Source organism: Penicillium verhagenii, assembly GCF_028828195.1.
Source record: "Penicillium verhagenii strain IBT 33310 chromosome Unknown utg000007l_segment0_segment0, whole genome shotgun sequence".
Lineage (NCBI taxonomy): Eukaryota > Fungi > Ascomycota > Eurotiomycetes > Eurotiales > Aspergillaceae > Penicillium > Penicillium verhagenii.
Genome location: NW_026643171.1, coordinates 160,496 through 178,162, shown reverse-complemented (window position 1 = coordinate 178,162; position 17,667 = coordinate 160,496). Strand labels below are relative to the sequence as shown.

The window sequence follows — 17,667 nt, the reverse complement described above, 5'->3', positions numbered from 1 at the left end:
CCTATTGAGTCTACATACCCTATTCTTACCGTATACTGAAAGGCTTGTGGAAAAAATGTAGTAGTAATACTGTTTGAATGGCTTCATTATAATCGTCAAGGTAATCTCTTCGCCAAAGGCCGAGTGACTATACACGCTCAGGTACGAGCATGACTTCATTAAATCGACATTACAGAGATACCATATTCATAATCCCATATTCATATCCATATTCCAAATCTCCACTTATTACAACTACTGTTCATCCCCAGGTTTTGGTCAGAAATCCCCTTACAGAACCATCATGGCAGCCAGGCCAAGAACACCGAAAGCACCAGTGCCGACAGTGGCCATGGGGTGAGCAGCGCCAGTGCTGGTAGACGGGGCAGATCCAGAGTCAGAGGTGGAGGTCTCAGTGCTGGTGGTGAAGGCACTAGTCTCAGTGGTAAGAGTGCCAGAGACAGAGGTGGTGATGGTGGTGGAGCCAGTGCTGGTGGTGGTGATCAGAGTGGACTCGGTGCCGGTGATGGGCTTGGTCTCGGTGGTCAGGGTACCGGAGACGGAGGTGGTAATGGTGGTGGAAGCAGTGGTCTCGGTGATAGGCTTAGTCTCGGTGGTGAGAGTACCAGAGACAGAGGTAGTGATTGTAGTGGAAGAGACAGTCTCGGTGATTGGCTTGGTCTCAGTGGTGAGGGTGCCAGAGACGGAGGTGGTGATGGTGGTGGAAGCAGTAGTCTTGGTAACAGAGCCGGTGGAGGTCTTAGATCCGGATTCCGAGGCGGAGCCTGTGCTGGTAGAGCTAGAGCTGGAGCTAGATGAAGTGCTAGTACCAGTGGAAGAGGCAGAGGAGGAAGAGGAGCCTGTTATCGATTGTTAGCATATACTCAACATCAATTCTTGTTCTGAATACCGGGGTGACGTACTAGGGCAGCTCTCCAAAGCCATGGAGAGGACAGTCTCGGCGTTGTCATCGGGGCAAGCCTCCTGGGTGCAGTCGCGAATACCGTAAGAGTAGTCGGAAGACTTGCACAGACAGGCCATGTCACCGGAGGTGCAGCCAAGCTCAGAAGCCTTGGCGTTCATGTTGGAGACACACATTTGCTATTGAAGGCATGAATTGTTAGGTGGATTGATCTTGAAGAAATATCAACAGCCACATGTAATGAGTGAAGTACTTACAGCGCAGTCCGAGCTAGAAACACTGGCGGCAGAGACCATACCAGCAGCAGCCAGCATGGCCATAGCAACGGAGAAAGACTTCATGATGTTGGCTTGATGTGAAGGGAAGATTTCTCGAGAAGCTCGGTGTGAGTCAAGGACAAAGAAATGGATGAGAAGGAGAGGGGGAGAGGATTCGACGCCTCATGAGGTGCGTTCAGCTTTGCTTTATACCAAAGGGGGAACAGGAATATTCCAGTTCAGAAAAATTCAAGCTGCACCAAGCTGCACGTATCCATTGGGATCCATTGGGATCGGGTGGAAACCACTGATGCCAGATGGGGAAATGATCATGAACAATTCGAGCTAAAAAAGGCAATCAAAACAAAAACTACTTCGTAAAGCAAAAATAAAAATAAAAACAAGGCTCCACCAGGTCGAAATTGAAAGCTGCAAGCCGTAATTCAAGCCGATCGACTGCCCTGATTGCCTGGTTGGTCTCCGCTTGGTTTATTTTGCTTTTCGGCTTCGTTGTCCTGCATAGGTGCTACCCAGCCAACGTGGCTGAAGTGAGAGGATGCATCTACCCACGGGCCCTGTGGAGAGTAGAAATGAAATCATAAACATATGATCCAGATCTCGATTGGGTCCTGATCGGCAGCGGAGAGAAGCGCGCTTTCCAATAAGCCCCACCGTGAAGCCGAGCTCATTGGCTCGTCTGAATTGACCAAGACCCCTGTGGAACCCTTGGAGCTCGGGATTTGTCTTTTTTAGAGATTTTCGTAAAACTGGGGATCTATTTTCCCTGGAAGACTGGATGATGTATCGTAGGCTGCAGGATTCGTCTAATCGAATCGAAGAGCCTTCTCAGCCTTTCAGAGCTGCACGTTGGACGCATCGTCATCATCCGCCCTTTGAACTTCCAATTACCGGGAAACCTGAGTTACTAGACTGCCAGAACTATCGACAAAGGAAAAGAACTGAAAGGGTGATCTCAGGTGGCGCTTCGGGGGGATCGACAAACCCAGATTGTCGGGCAACGCAAATCCTGGATAGGAAGTTAAATAGTCGCAAGATAGATCATGTCGGAGTTTGAGCGAGTCCCCGATCACACTATTGAAATTTTCGACGTCACCGCTAGTGTGGCTGCGCGCTAGGGTTGATACCTGCTTTGCCACACTACGTTGGGGTTCCTCCAAAGCTTGGTTTTTTGGGTTGCGAGGAACAGGGAAGTCGTCCATTCAGACTAACTTGATGATGTTGTTGTTGTATTTTGGTCTTTGTTTGTCAACTTTGGGCTCGAGAGCTCGTCAGTACTAGTACTGGTAGTACTCGTCCTGACTCTCTAGACATGTTCCTTTTTCATATTAAGATCGTCTTCATAAATTGACCCTCACATCGGAATACGAACCTTGAATTGCTTTTTGATCTTTCTGACCCCTGATAAGGGGTCATCGCTTGGGAAATTAGACATTGGGAGGGAAATTGGAGAGAAACTGAAAGCTGACTGTACATGCATGACCCTGTCGTTGACGCATCCTGATGAAGACGTGCAGGTACTTTCAATCAGGCTGGCGAGTCTAAACGATTGGCTTTGGGCTTTTGCACTGGCACTTTGGCTTTTCTTGACTTTTGTTTTCCTTTCCTGAAAACGCTGTAATGGCACGAGCAAAGCCACGCGTCGCAACATTAAAAGTCATGTAATGATTATGCATAAGAGGTTCGCATAATCGAGAGGTTCCCTGCAAAGCCCTGCAAGCGGCATGTACAGAGATGTCACTCAGCATCAAGCGAGAAGCGGCAAGAGGCAACAAGCAATAAACTTGCTAATTGAGCTCTGACCGTCAGGCTGGACCCGGCCAACTGGTCGTTTCATCTGTCGGTAGAGCATACTATATGTAGGAGCTTTCCCGCGCTCAATGCAAGGGGCTCAAGTGCTTGAACTCACCGATTCCTCTCAATCCCACACGTTGCGACCTGATTCTGCACTGCAAAGATTGACCAATTTGCAATTTTAAATTGTCCAACTTCCAAGGTTCCAAGGTGCTCTTTGTCAAAATAAATTTCAGATGATGTATTGTCTAGTACATACTCAAGTCATGGTAATAACCCCAAGCCAACATAGCTTAGCCCAACTCTAAAGTAGGCCCCCAAAAACAGTGAACAATAAATTACTCCAAATTTCAAAACGCCGTAGAAACTGCAACCCGGAAGCAATTAAGAAAATGACATGACAAAAACCTGGCACAAAGGCAAATTTACAAACAGAATGATTGGATGCTCGCTCGCGTGTTCATATCTCTTATATATACCAAGTCCAAGTCCACCTGATCCGAGATAGATGTTCCCTTAAATGGACCTGCAAAGGGTGAATGCTAGACCATCTCTGTAGATTGGAAAGAAGAAAGAGAAAGCTTCAGTCAAGGCAGAACAGCCCAAAGAATATCTCGTGGGTGCATGTCTTGGGATTGGGAGATGATGTGGAGGTGGGTGTGGGTATCGAGGTAGGTGGAGGAGTGATGGAAGGGGTGTTAGTCGACATATCCCAGCATCCCCAAATTACACCTGGAGTTGAGCAGGTAGACGATGCTGGCAGGGAATGCTTCGTTGTCGGATCATTGCACCCAAGCCATCCTGGATGGTGACAGCTGGTTGAAGTTGCTGTCGGAATTGTTGTAACAATTGTAGGCGCTGGGGTAGCCGTGGCCGTAGTGGATGTTGGATCATTACAGCCAAACCAACCGGGCGTCTTGCAAGTTGAAGTCGCCGTGGTTGATGAAGATGTCGATGTGGTACTGGTGGTGGTGGTTGTTGATGTGGTGGTGGTGGTAGTGGTTGGGTCGTTGCACCCGAACCAGCCCGGGGTTTTACAGGTAGAAGTGGAGGTAGATGTTGCTGAAGTTGTCGTGGTAGTGGTCGTGGACTCATCAAGGCAGCCCCACCAGCCCGGAGTCTCGCATGCCTCTGTTCGGGTAAGAGTAGGTGATGTGGTCGTCGCTGAAGTCGTTGTAGTGACCTCAGAGCCATTGCTTCGGAAAAATTTCCAGAGCACACAGTCATAGCACTCCTCTTCGGGTATACAGGGCGGAACGTCATCATATACTTCCAGGACATCGGCAATAACATTCTTGATCTTGTGTGTACCAATACCCACACGCCAACCCTTATCAGCCACGGTATCATAAGTACACATCTGACCAGTATGGCATGCGGACTCCATGGCATATCCACCCCATGTGCAGATCGAGTTTATACCGTTGCAGGTGCCCATATACACGGGATCTGCCGTATGTCCAAAATGGAATGCTCCTGTGTTCTGTCGAGTTTGCGGAAGCCGTGAGTCATGACCTGGGGGACTTGGAAGACCCAACCGAGCTGCTGGGAGCGCTTCAGGGATAGCCTCGAATGTGACGACCGGCAATCCAAATGTAAGGCCAAGCAAACTGGTCATGGCACCCCCCAGGGAGTGACCAGTCAGCCACACGTTGGCGCCGGGGTAAAGCGCACTTGCGTTGGAATAGAGATCAATGGCAGCCTTATAGTATCGATTTTCATCATGCATGGCCTCGACGATGCAAGTGACATTGGCAGTGTAAGTCGTGTTCTGGCAATCGCAAACCTGTCTCCACAAGTACGAGCCCCCTTGTCCGCAACAGCAACTGAAGAAAAGATTATCGTTCAGCTTGTCATTCGTAGTAGTCCCTGCGCCATCAAAAAGTGCTGGAGAGGTGCCCTTCAAAGATATGACGACCGTACTGTTATCTTTGTTGCTGTAGATATGCCCTCTCAGCCCATCTGTTTGCCATCCAAAGCTTGCCGAGTAATTAAAAGTACCATGGATCGTCTCCCAATCCGCAGTACCAGGTTCCTGAATATAATCATTCGCGGTCATCTTGGCAAATGTGAGAACTGTCTTCTTGTCTTTGATGTTGGGGCCCGGAAGAGTATCCATGACCCATTCCGAGGGCGACATGGCTTCCACAGCCCCCGAAACCCGTGCAGCAGCCATATGTTCTTCAATAACCGATATGCGACGGTCCGCCAGGCGGTGGATAGTGAGGGGGCTGGAGGTAGCGATCAAGGGTGTGTGTGCGGTAATGACTTCCTCGATGCCATCTTCGGAGAGAGCCAATAGGCGGGTATCGGGCCGAACGTCTAATCGCGCATGAAGATCGGGGTGCTCGGTGGTGCCTCGGTGGAAAATGTGGCGGAGGGACTAAGGGAAAGGTCAGAGTACATCCCATGGCATATCTCTTTTTTGAGATCTGAACACTCACAAACTCGTGGGTTTCTGATGGTGGTTTCTCCCCCAACGGTATCTGTGGCGGTAGGATGGGAGCTTGTTGAGAGGGGAGGCGATAGTTAGCAGACACTGCCTCGGGAAGCAGCATAGCTGACAAGAAGAGTCCAGCCAGGGTTGGCCCTTTCCAGAGGCGTCCCCGAGACCGTGACCTTGACCTTGAACGAGCCATGATGATAATAATGTATATTGTGGTTGAGAAGTGATCGGAGGTGCTATGACGATGAGGAGGTTATCAGCTTATCGTGGGGGGACCTTTCACGTGAGGCGTCACGTTACGAGGCACCGTATCCTAAAGAGGCTTAGTACAACGGATCCCGGTTCCAGTTTCTCCATAAAACACTTTGCTTATCTCACTCTTATTGCTCAATTCTACGCCGGACTTGGTTTAGGATGAATCTTCGGTCTATATTGTGGATCCTCAAGGTCACTTGGAAATCCGCTAGTAGCTGACTATGATTGAGAAGTTAAGACTGCCGCGAGGATGCGCGCGGCGCGCAGTTCAAATTCCAGGCGTATCTCTAGCCTTGGAGGCTGGGGGTATCCAACCTCGTAGTGTGCATACTAACTCAATATTACTAGCAGAGCAACCGTGTAGGTCTGGGGGAAATGGGAATCCGATCAACTGTGTTGTATTCTTCTCATGAGAGTGGGATGGGGAAAGGAAGGAGAAAAGGAGAGAGAATCTCTCACTTTCCCAAACTAAAGTATCTGGTCTCACTACGTTGAGGTAAAAGATGGTGAACTCTTCTCCATGTATTGAAGACGGGCGACTATGTCATTCACTTCCCCGATAAGGTCGTCATTGGTGAAGTCGTTGTACAGTTTGTCTCGTGACTCCAACCTTTTCAGTACCGAATATGTGATGTATTCGTTTTCAATCTGTCCCAGCATGATAACTAGGACAGTATATGGCCTAACGAAATCACCATACTTGGTTGTGATCTTGCAATATTCTTCCAGCACCTCTGTTGCAAAGACACTTGGTTCAGGGAAGTGCCCCGACTTCATGTCGAAGAACTCTCTGATGGGATTGACAAATACGAACACCCCGTCACCGACCATAATACTCTCAAGAACGTCCCAGATCTCTGTCGCTAAGAGAATCCGTTTCCCGGTGTTTCGACACTTCTCGAAGACCTCTTGGGTCATGTTTGTGCAAATCCACGACGCTACCAGTTTGGATAGCGCAAACCAGTTTTGCGCACTCGGTGCATCTTGTTCCGGTTCATCCTTTGTCTTGTCAATAAGTTTGGCAAGACCTGCTGCACGAAGAGTCATCTTGACTCGGCTCTCAAATTCTTCGAACTCCTCGGGGGACTCAAGCACATCCTTGAATCGTAGCAATTTGACGTCTTTAAAGTCCGGTAGTCCTGCAGATTGATCATTGTCTTGATCATCCAGCATGTCTATCCAGTTCTGCTTGCCCCGACCCTCCTTTTCAACTGTGGACATTTTGTTGATTGGCACCAGCTCTGGTGTCTTGTTTCTTCGGTTCCCCTGTGTCGGTCTTCGGTGTCGTCGTCGTTCCTCGATTCGCAGCGTCGGCTCCGGTGTTGTTATCGATCTGTTGCTGCTGTGCTGCCTCTGCTTTAGATGCGGCACGTGTTTTCCTCGCTGTTGGCTGTCTTCCGGTCATTCGAAATTGACAAGATTTGTAGGTTAATGAAAAGAAAAAAAAGAATACTCTTGTTCAGAGCAGACCGGGGCTCATAACCTAGCAGGACTACCGTGTAGGTCCGGTGGAAATGAGAAGGATCAACTGTGTGGTATTGTTCTTATGAGAGTGGGATGGGGAAAGGAAGGAGGAAAGCAGAGAGAAGCTCTCACTTTCCCAGACTAAACTATCTACTAGTAGTCTCACTACCGGATCGCGCGCTGCACTAAGACTACACCAGGTGCGGATCATGTGACTGACCATCTAGTCACAGGTCTCCCACATCTCCTGTGAACTTCTTAGGATGAGCATTGATTACCTACTCAGTACTTGAGATAGGTATTGTACTTACTACTCAGTGACTACTACCTCCAGATCTTACTTTTCGACTGCCAACTGGGGGAATCATGTGATGGAATTTTTCGCAAGTACCCAAGTAGTAAAGGGAGGGAAAGGAAACACTAGGCAATCAGTGGAATACTGGCCTCTGGAGTCCCCCGACTCGCGATTGCTGCGACTCGTGTTTGTGGCCCGAACTAGGGGCAGTGCCTTCAATAATTATCCCCTGCACATTCATGAATCATCAGTCAAACGGCCTCTGAGGTCTACATCAAAAAGAATCCTTTCAATATGACTTACAGGGCCAACGAAGATTTTCCTTTTCCCACCATACCAGAGAGCCAGAATAACGACCGAGATACCCACAAGTACCACGCTCACATAATTCATGCTCCCGACTGTAGTTGGGTTTGTGGCTGGGAAGCAAAACATCAACGAGATAAATGCTACCCATAGAGTGCTGAACCAATTGCAAAAAGTTCCAACGCAACGTCCGAGGCGGAATGGGCGCTCGGGAAGTACTCTATCACGTCCACGGTAGACCGCAATCGCTTGAGGCACCACGTAGGTAATGTTCAGTGACATAATGGACATTGAGATGAAGCTGTTAAATGCGGTGGTAGATCCGATATAGATCAAGCCATATATACTGACAAATCCAAAGCATGCCAAGGTGGCATTGATAGGCACTTGGTTCCTCGAATCCACTCGACTGAAGAAAGATGAAAAAGGGAGGCCGCCATCGCGGCTAAACGCATATGTAAGCCGTCCTGTAGTGACGATACACGATACCAGGGCCCCAGAATAAATGAAGAGAATCCACACCGTGAGAATTGTGGCGGCAGTTTCGCTGTTGGTGGCCTGACTATACACCGTATGGATCGGGATGGCTGAGCTGATGACTTTGTCAACATCTGTCAGGGTGAACAGAAATGCGACCGTCCAGGGAATGACGGTCAACATGCCAATCAGCATGGTCATTCCCATCGCCTTTGGCACACTACGTGATGGACAGGGGACTTCTTCGGCAATATGAGTTGCGCCATCGATGGCAAGATAGGCGTACATGCACGTTCCCAGTCCGACAATGAACGAAGTCCCATCATTCCAGCCAGATTCATTCTTGTATTCGGTAAACACGGCTTGGGCGGATTGTGGGTGTCGCTGTGTGGCCAAGACTACAACCAAGCTTGCCACGAAGCCGGCAACACTGCACCAAAGTAGGACAACTTCACCCCGGGGGATCGCATTCGGACTGAAACAGACAATGGCCGTTGCCAAAATCATGATCAGAAGATATATAAGGTAGGTGTGCCAGGCCTCAGCGGCATATTGTGGATGATAAATGCTAGCAAGGCTACCGGCCATTTGAGCTAGAGTATGGCAGAGGAAGTTAGCAAGGATCTCAGTACGTTGCTGCTTTCTGTTTGAAGTCTTACCACACACAATGGCCGTTGATGCGCTAGTCAAGCACCACGCGGCAATGCTCAACCAGCCGATTACAAAGGCAACAAGTGAGCGATACTGAGGGCTTGCTACCATGTATGCAAAGTGATATTGTCCACCACTCGAGGGGAAAGCAGAAGCCAACTCGGCCAATCCAGCCGCTGAGATCTCAAAGTCAGATTCATCGCTCCAAAATTGAGGATTCCAAGGACTTACTGATAATGCAACATGCAATCGAAGCGACGATCAAACCAAAGAAGACCATTGGACTACCTCCCATCTCTAAGGGTGTGATAAAGGTTGCAGAGTATCCCAACCATGAGTTTGTCATACTAAACCCCAATGCCAGAGTTGAAAGAATGGAGAATCGCTGCACTAGCTGATGGCTCTCGGCAGGTTTCACGCTTTCCTGGTCCTCTGCCAGGATCTTCATGTTACTCGCACCCATTGTAGAGTATAGAGAAAGATTGGAATGTAGTATCTATTCCATTCCAACAATTGAGATTCAGCTATTCTTATGATGGATGACCGTTCCTCTGTTATCTCCTGCCCTTGCCACTTGGGGTTTCCACATCATCATTTACGCGTGATTATCAGATATAGAACTTTGAGGGTAAGCATTTGTCCAATCAAATGGATGTGATTGATGAAATCCATGATGCGGAGACGGGAAGTGTACTGATAAGGTGTTGGGGCTCATTCAAGTGTTGGTAGCGTTCGTCCTTCAACTCAGATATTTACCTAAAGGGGAAAGGTCCGGGTTTCCCCGGGTTCTCATTCACCTGCTTAACCGAGCATGTCCACCCGAACTAGATATCCCTGGGATATTTGTATCGATTGGTCGGTATCTCCTAGGATTGAATCTGAATGCATGACTAAAGATTAAAATATAAATAGATCATCTTCTTATTCTTATCATGGTGTCAGCCAGCAGACCAGTGCTGCGGGCATACACATTGGCACACTAGTTTCAGGACCTTGAAAGGACGTCAATTCATCAAATGTCAAATCAATATCAGTTGGTCGTCAACCCTTGGAGATACTAGGTACTTGAAGGTAAAATTGATTGAGGGTAGTTGCTTGGAGCCCAGGTGGAATCTGGGGTCTAGTACGTATTCAGCCGTCTGGGGTCCGACGCGGGGTTTGAAGGTTCGGGGCGCCTCCTAATCCACTAGATACCTACTGAGTACCCACATGAATTATATAATGAACATTGAATATATCTAGTAGGTTACTAAATACTATATACCATTATCTTGAGTTATCTTGGCAAAATGGAATGTTGACTCTATAGGGCAGCCATAATCTCGCAAGATTTGATGAATATGAGATATGAGGGTCTTTGCCGGGTTCTCATCTTCCGAGAGGAACTCCCTACTGGTATCAGGTAGCCCTGGGTCGCTGGAGCTAGCACTTCTAAAGGGATCAATACGGTAGAGGTATTCTTCGATTGCCATCTCCCCTTCAGCATCTTCGGGTTCTCGTAAAAGACGTCTGCGTTTGCGTGAACTCGGTGGGGGGAAAGAACCAGGCGGACTTGGTTGTGGATTAATCCTGAATAATGACATTTTGGAGGTAGAGGCAAAAAAAAAAGCTGCGAAATTAGAGGTAGTTGGGTGGGTGGTTCTCCTTGTTATCTTGAAAATAAAAAGATTCCAATATACAGAAACTTTCAAATGTTAGGATAACATACATGTAAATAGCACATATGCAGGTAGAAGCCTGCACCAGGGCCTGATTCTTTCAGATGTCTTCAGATCAATACCACTTGACATGTCCCCTCGTTGGGTACTACATGTAGTACTAGTAGGTATCAACATTTGAATAGAGACACCTGGAGATTTTCAATACTTTACATCATACCCACTACATGTACCTATATCCTGGGATGTATATTTCAAGAGGCTCCAAGGTTCTCAGGCGGAAAACATTCAATTGTTTTCAAATGTTCCAAGGCTTAACACCTACTCAAGTGCTAGTACAATTTCAACAGGTAGAGCATGATGAATTTCTCCAGCGCCCAAGTTCAAAGAAATAGTGCATCTTTCAAAATATTTTGGGAATAAACCTAGTACATGATGGATGTACGGTAGTGATGTTACCGTCAACTGGTGTACTTACGTACTCACCCGCCTAAAGCCGAGACAAACCGAATGCCCTCCAAATCCTCGGTGCTCTAAAACAGACAAAAAGGCTTCAAATATTTTCGCAGACTGTGAGAAATGCCGAGAGAACCGAATGAAGACACCGAAAATTTGAACAGAAACAACGATTACCTGCAAATTACGATCAGCTGGGGGGGCAAAGTTCTCGCACAACGGTCAGAGTGGGGCGGGGGTCAAAAATACGTGACAGGTGTGAAATACCAAAACGCCGATACGGATAGAGCTCCTCGACGTTTAGCGGTGCAGTTTTGCCGATAACAGGCGATTGTGAACGGCATCACTTTTTTTTTTATGGAGATGCTCCCGTCTACGCCGCATAACCCAGCACGTTCGTCCGGACAGATGGAGAATTGATACGATTTAATAGTCCCCTGCGCACAATGTTGACCTCTGTCGACTAAATACAACTTTTCTTTTCTCTCCAGTGGCAAACCGAGTTACCTCGGCTTCTGGTGAGGTCATTGTCGCGACACAGCTCTTTGTCGCTCTCTGTCACTCAAAACAAGTGATTCTTGAGGTTCAAACTGAGAGACAAGGACTCTGAGCCGTACTTTGAGCTCCACCCGGCCGCTTCACCCGGCTACGTTTACTTGACCTTGCCTTTGGCTTCCGCGACAACCTTCTTCGTCGCCATGGCTGCTCCTCGATTGACCATGCAGCCGCTCTCACGGTCTATCAGCACAATAGTCGGCACACTTCGAAACGCTCACCGAGGACCTCACACTAATGCCCTCGCCCTCCGCTCTCCGTCCCATACCTCCCCCTCCTCGCCGCTTTCCTCCCCTCAAGTCCGATACAGCTCCTACTCCTCGTCGGAGGCTACTCCCAATACCCGCAAGAAGGTCACACTTCAAACAATAAAGAACCTCTATAAGAAGGGCGAGCCGATTGTAATGCTCACAGCCCATGACTTCCCCAGTGCCCATGCAGCTGATACGGCCGGGATCGATGTCGTGTTGGTCGGCGATAGCCTAGGGATGGTGGCGATGGGCCTGGACAACACAACTGAGATGGTGATGGAGGAAATGATTTTGCATTGTCGGAGCGTAGTCCGTGGCGCGAAGAGTGCTTTCATTGTAAGTGTAGCGGGTTCACGTCTGGCAAGAGACATAAGCTGACAGGTGCTCTGCAGGTCGGCGACCTACCCATGGGCTCATACGAAGTGAGTCCCGAACAAGCCGTGGCATCTTCCATTCGTCTGTTGAAAGAGGGTCGCGTGCATGGCGTAAAGATTGAAGGAGGATATGAGTTGGGCCCGACCATCAAGCGAATCACCCAAGCTGGAATTCCTGTTGTTGGTCATGTGGGACTCACACCCCAACGACTGAATGCCCTTGGTGGATTCCGGGTTCAAGGAAAAACATCCACCAGCGCGATGAAGTTATTACGCGATGCACTGGCCATGCAAGAAGCCGGAGTGTGCATGTTTGTACTTGAAGCCATGCCCCCGGAGGTCGCCACACTTATTACCAACAAACTCAAGGTTCCGACGATAGGCATTGGCGCCGGCAACGGATGCTCGGGTCAAGTGCTCGTCCAAGTGGACATGTCTGGCAACTTCCAACCGGGTCGCTTCGTGCCGAAATTTGTCAAGAAATACGCCGATGTGTGGGGTGAAGCCACACGCGGAATCACGCAATATCGGGATGAAGTTAAGAGTCGCGCCTTTCCCTCGCCGGAATACACTTATCCTATTTCACCGGAAGAACTGGCCAAGTTCGAGAAGGAGGTGGAGGCACAATATCAAAATTAAGAATTATATGTGGTTATGATCATCATTTTGTACATAGGGTCATTCATCGGTTCGTGTATTCGTACTGGGAGGCGCTCAGTGAAAGTAGCTTCTTAACCGAATGCAGGCGTCATTGAGTAGGCGACAATTAATTGATCGTCAGATTTGAAGCACTGTAAATATCGGTCAGATGACGAGTTCCAATAAAGAATAAAGTCGGAAAGTACCCTCCAGAGTCCACCGACCCCTTCATCGAGGCCGGGCGCAAAGACGCTATTAACATAGCAAAATACCGAGTCCGTGTCCTTACAGTTCAGCTTCTTGCGGAGGAACTTAACCACCGTTTCAAACTTTTGCGTCGCGCTGACCCTAAACACCCGAGTTTTGAGGATTGGAGCTGATGGCAATGGTTGAAATCGAACGGTAACTGAATTGTAGTTAGCAGGAAAGAAACGAACAGAGGGAAGTGGGAGTCTTGGGCGAAATATGCTGGATGGCGCACAGAATTGGTGGTGCGGGGAATGAAGCTCCGATGCTAGATACCTTTGTGAGAATCGATGCGTTCCACATCAGCGAGTGCCTGATGGGCATCACGAGGCAGGCCAGTCAGCATAACTGATGCAGTCATATTCATTGGTAGATCAGCTCCATGCTGGTCGTCGGGAATCGGAGTATCCGTCATGTTTGGTGACGAATCTGGTTGAGGTTGGCCGTGGCTGGGACGATAACTGAGACTACTAGAGGCAGATGGAATGGCGGGGGAGTTGGTCGGGGAGCGCTCTAGTGGAGATGAGGAATCCATGTCCAGCGTTGAGCTTCTTTCCTTCTTTTGGATGTTAATCAGCGAGCTTCTCGAATATGAAATGGCTGGTGGTTTCTGTGGAGAAAGTGGTGGGGGGAAAGGAAAGAGCTCTGGAGATCCCGGATTGCTATTGCTATTGCGACTCTATCCGCAAAGCCTTCATTATTTAGTAGCAAATGGGGTATGAAAAGTTTTGAAGTTCTACTACATACCTTCGTCCACACTCATTCCACATTTATTGGTACGTACGTAAATATGAAGCACAAGACAATTTGAGATTTAAAGCTACCATTAGTATATCGCCTCATTACTCCGCATAAAGACTCAAAGCTATCTACTAGTACGCTCCTCAAATGCTGAATACCATCACCAAGCCAAAATCGCCTTCTGGGCTCCACAGCTTAGAGCAGCACAAATCGCCTCATCCTTGTCACTAACCTGAGAGTTGCATGGCACCTTCTGCTTTGCCGGCCATATCTCCCGTCCTTCAGCCTTCTCCCGCTCAAAGTGTTCCGTGATAACCTCACGAGCAGTGCTCTGGAAGAAAAGTGGCGCCTTTTCGAATTTAGGATGTAGTTCTCCACTAATGAAAACGTTCCGATCGAGGTTCTTCTGTGCGTTGTCACAGAGAACCTTGTCCTCTCTCATGACGCGCTCATACATATCACTGATCGCGTGGAAATCTTCATCGCCGGAATTTTTGTTTCGGTAGATCTCGTACGCCATCTTGGAGGAGTTGGCGCTTCTGGGAAGGAATTTTTGAATCATGATAAAATGTGGCCTAGTCGTCAGAGTGTCGTTAGTTACTTCTCTATTGGATTTCTTATACTTCATGAGGATGGTAAACGTACGAAACAACCATGGCTGACATTGGGAAGTAGTAAGTGCTAGCAGTGTAAAGACCCTTTGCCTTTTGCTCTGGGGTCGAGACGCAGTGGTGTTGAATATGTCCATCTTTAAGATCGCTGTCGAAGGAGTCGAGGTTAAGGAACTCGGGGATGTCCGGGTGAGTTGTGGGACAATGATAGCATTCATTGAAGTTATCAGCCAAGACTTTCCAGTTATATTGGCCCTCCAATTCATATGTATGATCGAGGTCATAATCATCGAAGTTGTATTCCTTGTACCGCTCCTGGGTATCGACGTCGCGAAAATGCTCTTCCCAAGATACCTCTGGGGTCTCGTTTGCATCCAAGTTGACCCAGATAAACCCATTGACGTCAACTTTGACATGGATCCGGAACAAATTATTCTGGTCCTTGTTGAAATTATCCAAGTCTTTATATCCGGGCGCTTTGGCAAGTTTGCCATTCAATCCATAAGACCAGCCATGATAGCGACATGATAGGATTTTGGAGTTTCCAGATCCTTCCTTTTCAACCACAGGGTACGCTCGGTGTCTGCAAACATTGTGGAATGCATTGACATCCCCTTGCCGGTCCCGTGTGATGATAAAGTCGAAGCCCGCGATGTCGTAACGGAGCCAATCGCCTGGATTCTTGACTCGCGAGCTATGGGTGATAAAAAGCCATCGTCTTGAAAAGATAGCTCGACGCTCCAGCTCATACATTTCCGGAGATTTGTACCATGATGCCGGTAAAGCACGGACTGGCGTCTCTCTCGCTTGCACGGTGGAGGGAGGAGCCTTGTTGCCGAAGCCGAGATAGTGGAGCATGGCTGTCAATAATTGCGATGATGCCGGAAGATCTGTAGGGAAATGCCTTGATGGAATAGACTCCAACCCATGCCATCTTTTATGTGTTACAGCTAAATTGACTTGAAACGGTGTTCATCTGTTTGCTCCGATCAGGTGGGAAGCTCTTTGTTCCAACGGAGTAACCAAGCCCACGGATAAGGGCCAATATAGGTAATGGAACCCACCGACCAACGGGTCATGTTGCCGAGACGAGAGAAACAACCCATTCACTTGATTTCCCACCGCAATCCTATCTTTCGAAGCATACCAGAGTCCCGCGACCTGCGGAATAGTACGAATTCCAGAGATTGGCAGCGTACCGGTACATTGAATTTGATAAGTGGTGGATAAGCAAGAGCGATCAGGATGTCTTGTTTTTGAGGAATTCCACGCGCAACCAATCGGCGTTACTCCATCAAGTGAGAAGTTCAGAAAACCCATGGATCGATTCCCCAATTGGGGAAAACCGTCCCCCCATACTTAACAGTGTATACGACGTGCACGTTGACATGGATCTCTCCAAAAGCTCCGAGCGATTGAGATTATCACCATGCTTGACGTATCTAGAGTATTACTTATAATGCATAAGATCTTTGACGCTCTGAAAATTTGACAGGATCTTCAACGTATATTTGGCTTGGATTTTGCAGCTTCCACTCCTTCACAGTATACTTTGAGATATCGACGTCATTGTCCCCACTTGATCTTGCCGTGTGCAGTTTTTATGAACGTTTAAATTCCGAGACTTTTGTTTCTAATTCCAACATTACCATCAATCCTGACTGCATGTATTCATCATCTATATCTAACATCTAGCAGATGTATCGTGTATCGTCTATATTCGTTATGTTGCACCACTACGACTGGGCGCTTGATCAATGTTGGCATCATACTTTCTCGCTCCATCCCCAGATCGACCACCAGCATTTCACAGCCAGCACATCTCCATCGGCACCTTCCCAGTCATCGTATCCAAGCTCCTCACCCTCCTCAATCACCGCCAGTCCAAGACCTGCCATCCGATCGCGGAACTCTTGCACCTGGGGTAGATAAGGACCACGCAGAGGCATTTCGGCTACCACTCGTGCACCTAGTCCCCGTCCAAGCCAGGATCCGATAGTTTGTACAAGCCATTCGGGGTGAATGGGCGAATACAGCGGGTCCGCGACAAGGATCACATCATATCGCTCTTCCGCGGCGGGTTGCGGTGTGGGAACAACCGACCAATCGAGGACACCCGTGGTCACCTTTGCCCCTGTATTATTCAGAAGCTCTACATTCAGAGCACTGTTGTGTGCAATATTCGGGACGATCTCAGGAAGATCAGTCAGATGTACCGTTGCCGACTTGCCATGAAGGGCTGCGAAGGCCAGGCCCACCAATCCTGTACCGGAACCAAGTTCTAGAGCCCGAATCGGTTTTCCTGCTCGCTCGGGCGTAATAGAAGGATCTGTTGGACCCGACGGTACGAGATCTTGAGGACATTCGATGATATTATGGAGTCGGCGGGAGAGGAGGTATGAGGATACCCAAGTTTTCATGCCGAGGTTGTCCGCAGTGATGGATGGCTCGTGTAAGGTGATAGAGTAGTCTTCGCCAGAAGATGTGGGAACTGAGAAAACTCGCGACATGGCTGGCATGGCTAAATCGAAACCGAACCGTGACTGGGTCAGCCTGGCATACCCTATTTGAGAACCGCTTACACAGCACACTTACCAGCACGGCCAGAGCGCTCGCTCAATCGAGCCGCCGCAGCATCCCACACTGCCTCTCGCAATTCATCGGTCTCAAGCCATGATAGCGGACTCGAAATGATTTGAGTCAGATACCTATTCACCCCCGCGGGCTGCACAGCAGGGCCCTTGACTACCTCGGGACTGGTCCCAAACACTTTCGGCTGCAATGCTAATAGGGCCAGGGCTTTGATGAGTTCGGTGCCCGAGGGTTTCTCGTAGGTCTGGGGTAAATCGAGCACTGCGCAAGGGAGGCATTCTTATCAGTTCCACTATCTTAGTGGCTTGAATTGTGGATTTGGGTTGACTAACCGTGGAGAGGCTCATTCTCTGGAGCGATAATCATGATGAAAGATAACAAAACCTGAGATACTTCTCGGTCTTGAAATTGCTGGAGAAATTGGAGAGGTGACTTTTTTTTTCTCTCTCAGCGGACACGCCGCTGTGATTCACGGCCGCGCCACTGCGGGAAAAAAGAAAATTCCCAATGAGGAAAGGTTGGCTCCGGTTCCGCGGGTATATTGACGCCTAAAGGCCCAGGCACCTCATACAAAGAACAGCAAATGCGATAAGATAAGTAAAGATAAGATAAGCATTATTTTCAGATAAGATAAGGACATTGTTTGTGTACTTTGAGATTCGAGACTTGAGATTGCCGTG

The 17,667-nt window shown here is 48.5% G+C and overlaps 9 protein-coding genes across 9 annotated transcripts; 1 reads left to right on the top strand and 8 right to left on the bottom strand.

The window, feature by feature from the left end:
• Positions 1-270: 270 nt before the first annotated feature.
• On the bottom strand, positions 271-1,242 carry N7466_006752 (CFEM domain-containing protein; the record flags this gene model as incomplete). Its single annotated transcript, XM_057166141.1, has 4 exons — positions 271-764; positions 810-839; positions 903-1,080; positions 1,159-1,242. 4 exons carry the CDS (start codon positions 1,240-1,242, stop codon positions 271-273), a joined length of 786 nt encoding a protein of 261 aa, XP_057019182.1.
• Positions 1,243-3,553: 2,311 nt separating this feature from the next.
• Positions 3,554-5,609, bottom strand: atg15 (triglyceride lipase ATG15; the record flags this gene model as incomplete). The annotated part of the gene is made up of 2 exons (XM_057166140.1): positions 3,554-5,353; positions 5,415-5,609. 2 exons carry the CDS (start codon positions 5,607-5,609, stop codon positions 3,554-3,556), a joined length of 1,995 nt encoding a protein of 664 aa, XP_057019181.1.
• Positions 5,610-6,314: 705 nt separating this feature from the next.
• On the bottom strand, positions 6,315-6,892 carry N7466_006750 (uncharacterized protein; the record flags this gene model as incomplete). Its single annotated transcript, XM_057166139.1, has 2 exons — positions 6,315-6,336; positions 6,372-6,892. 2 exons carry the CDS (start codon positions 6,890-6,892, stop codon positions 6,315-6,317), a joined length of 543 nt encoding a protein of 180 aa, XP_057019180.1.
• Positions 6,893-7,681: 789 nt separating this feature from the next.
• N7466_006749 (amino acid permease) lies at positions 7,682-9,327 on the bottom strand (the record flags this gene model as incomplete). Its single annotated transcript, XM_057166138.1, has 3 exons — positions 7,682-7,699; positions 7,734-9,094; positions 9,213-9,327. 3 exons carry the CDS (start codon positions 9,325-9,327, stop codon positions 7,682-7,684), a joined length of 1,494 nt encoding a protein of 497 aa, XP_057019179.1.
• Positions 9,328-10,120: 793 nt separating this feature from the next.
• On the bottom strand, positions 10,121-10,447 carry N7466_006748 (uncharacterized protein; the record flags this gene model as incomplete). Its single annotated transcript, XM_057166137.1, has 1 exon — positions 10,121-10,447. One exon carries the CDS (start codon positions 10,445-10,447, stop codon positions 10,121-10,123), a length of 327 nt encoding a protein of 108 aa, XP_057019178.1.
• A 1,229-nt stretch (positions 10,448-11,676) lies between these two features.
• N7466_006747 (3-methyl-2-oxobutanoate hydroxymethyltransferase ECM31) lies at positions 11,677-12,797 on the top strand (the record flags this gene model as incomplete). Its single annotated transcript, XM_057166136.1, has 2 exons — positions 11,677-12,120; positions 12,177-12,797. The coding sequence occupies 2 exons, from the start codon at positions 11,677-11,679 to the stop codon at positions 12,795-12,797; spliced, it is 1,065 nt and encodes a 354-aa protein (XP_057019177.1).
• A 514-nt stretch (positions 12,798-13,311) lies between these two features.
• N7466_006746 (Autophagy-related protein 12) lies at positions 13,312-13,578 on the bottom strand (the record flags this gene model as incomplete). Its single annotated transcript, XM_057166135.1, has 1 exon — positions 13,312-13,578. The coding sequence occupies one exon, from the start codon at positions 13,576-13,578 to the stop codon at positions 13,312-13,314; it is 267 nt and encodes an 88-aa protein (XP_057019176.1).
• A 366-nt stretch (positions 13,579-13,944) lies between these two features.
• On the bottom strand, positions 13,945-15,253 carry N7466_006745 (aromatic ring-hydroxylating oxygenase subunit alpha; the record flags this gene model as incomplete). Its single annotated transcript, XM_057166134.1, has 2 exons — positions 13,945-14,359; positions 14,430-15,253. 2 exons carry the CDS (start codon positions 15,251-15,253, stop codon positions 13,945-13,947), a joined length of 1,239 nt encoding a protein of 412 aa, XP_057019175.1.
• Positions 15,254-16,161: 908 nt separating this feature from the next.
• Positions 16,162-17,353, bottom strand: N7466_006744 (S-adenosylmethionine-dependent methyltransferase; the record flags this gene model as incomplete). The annotated part of the gene is made up of 3 exons (XM_057166133.1): positions 16,162-16,916; positions 16,991-17,248; positions 17,320-17,353. The coding sequence occupies 3 exons, from the start codon at positions 17,351-17,353 to the stop codon at positions 16,162-16,164; spliced, it is 1,047 nt and encodes a 348-aa protein (XP_057019174.1).
• Between the last annotated feature and the right edge of the window lie 314 nt (positions 17,354-17,667).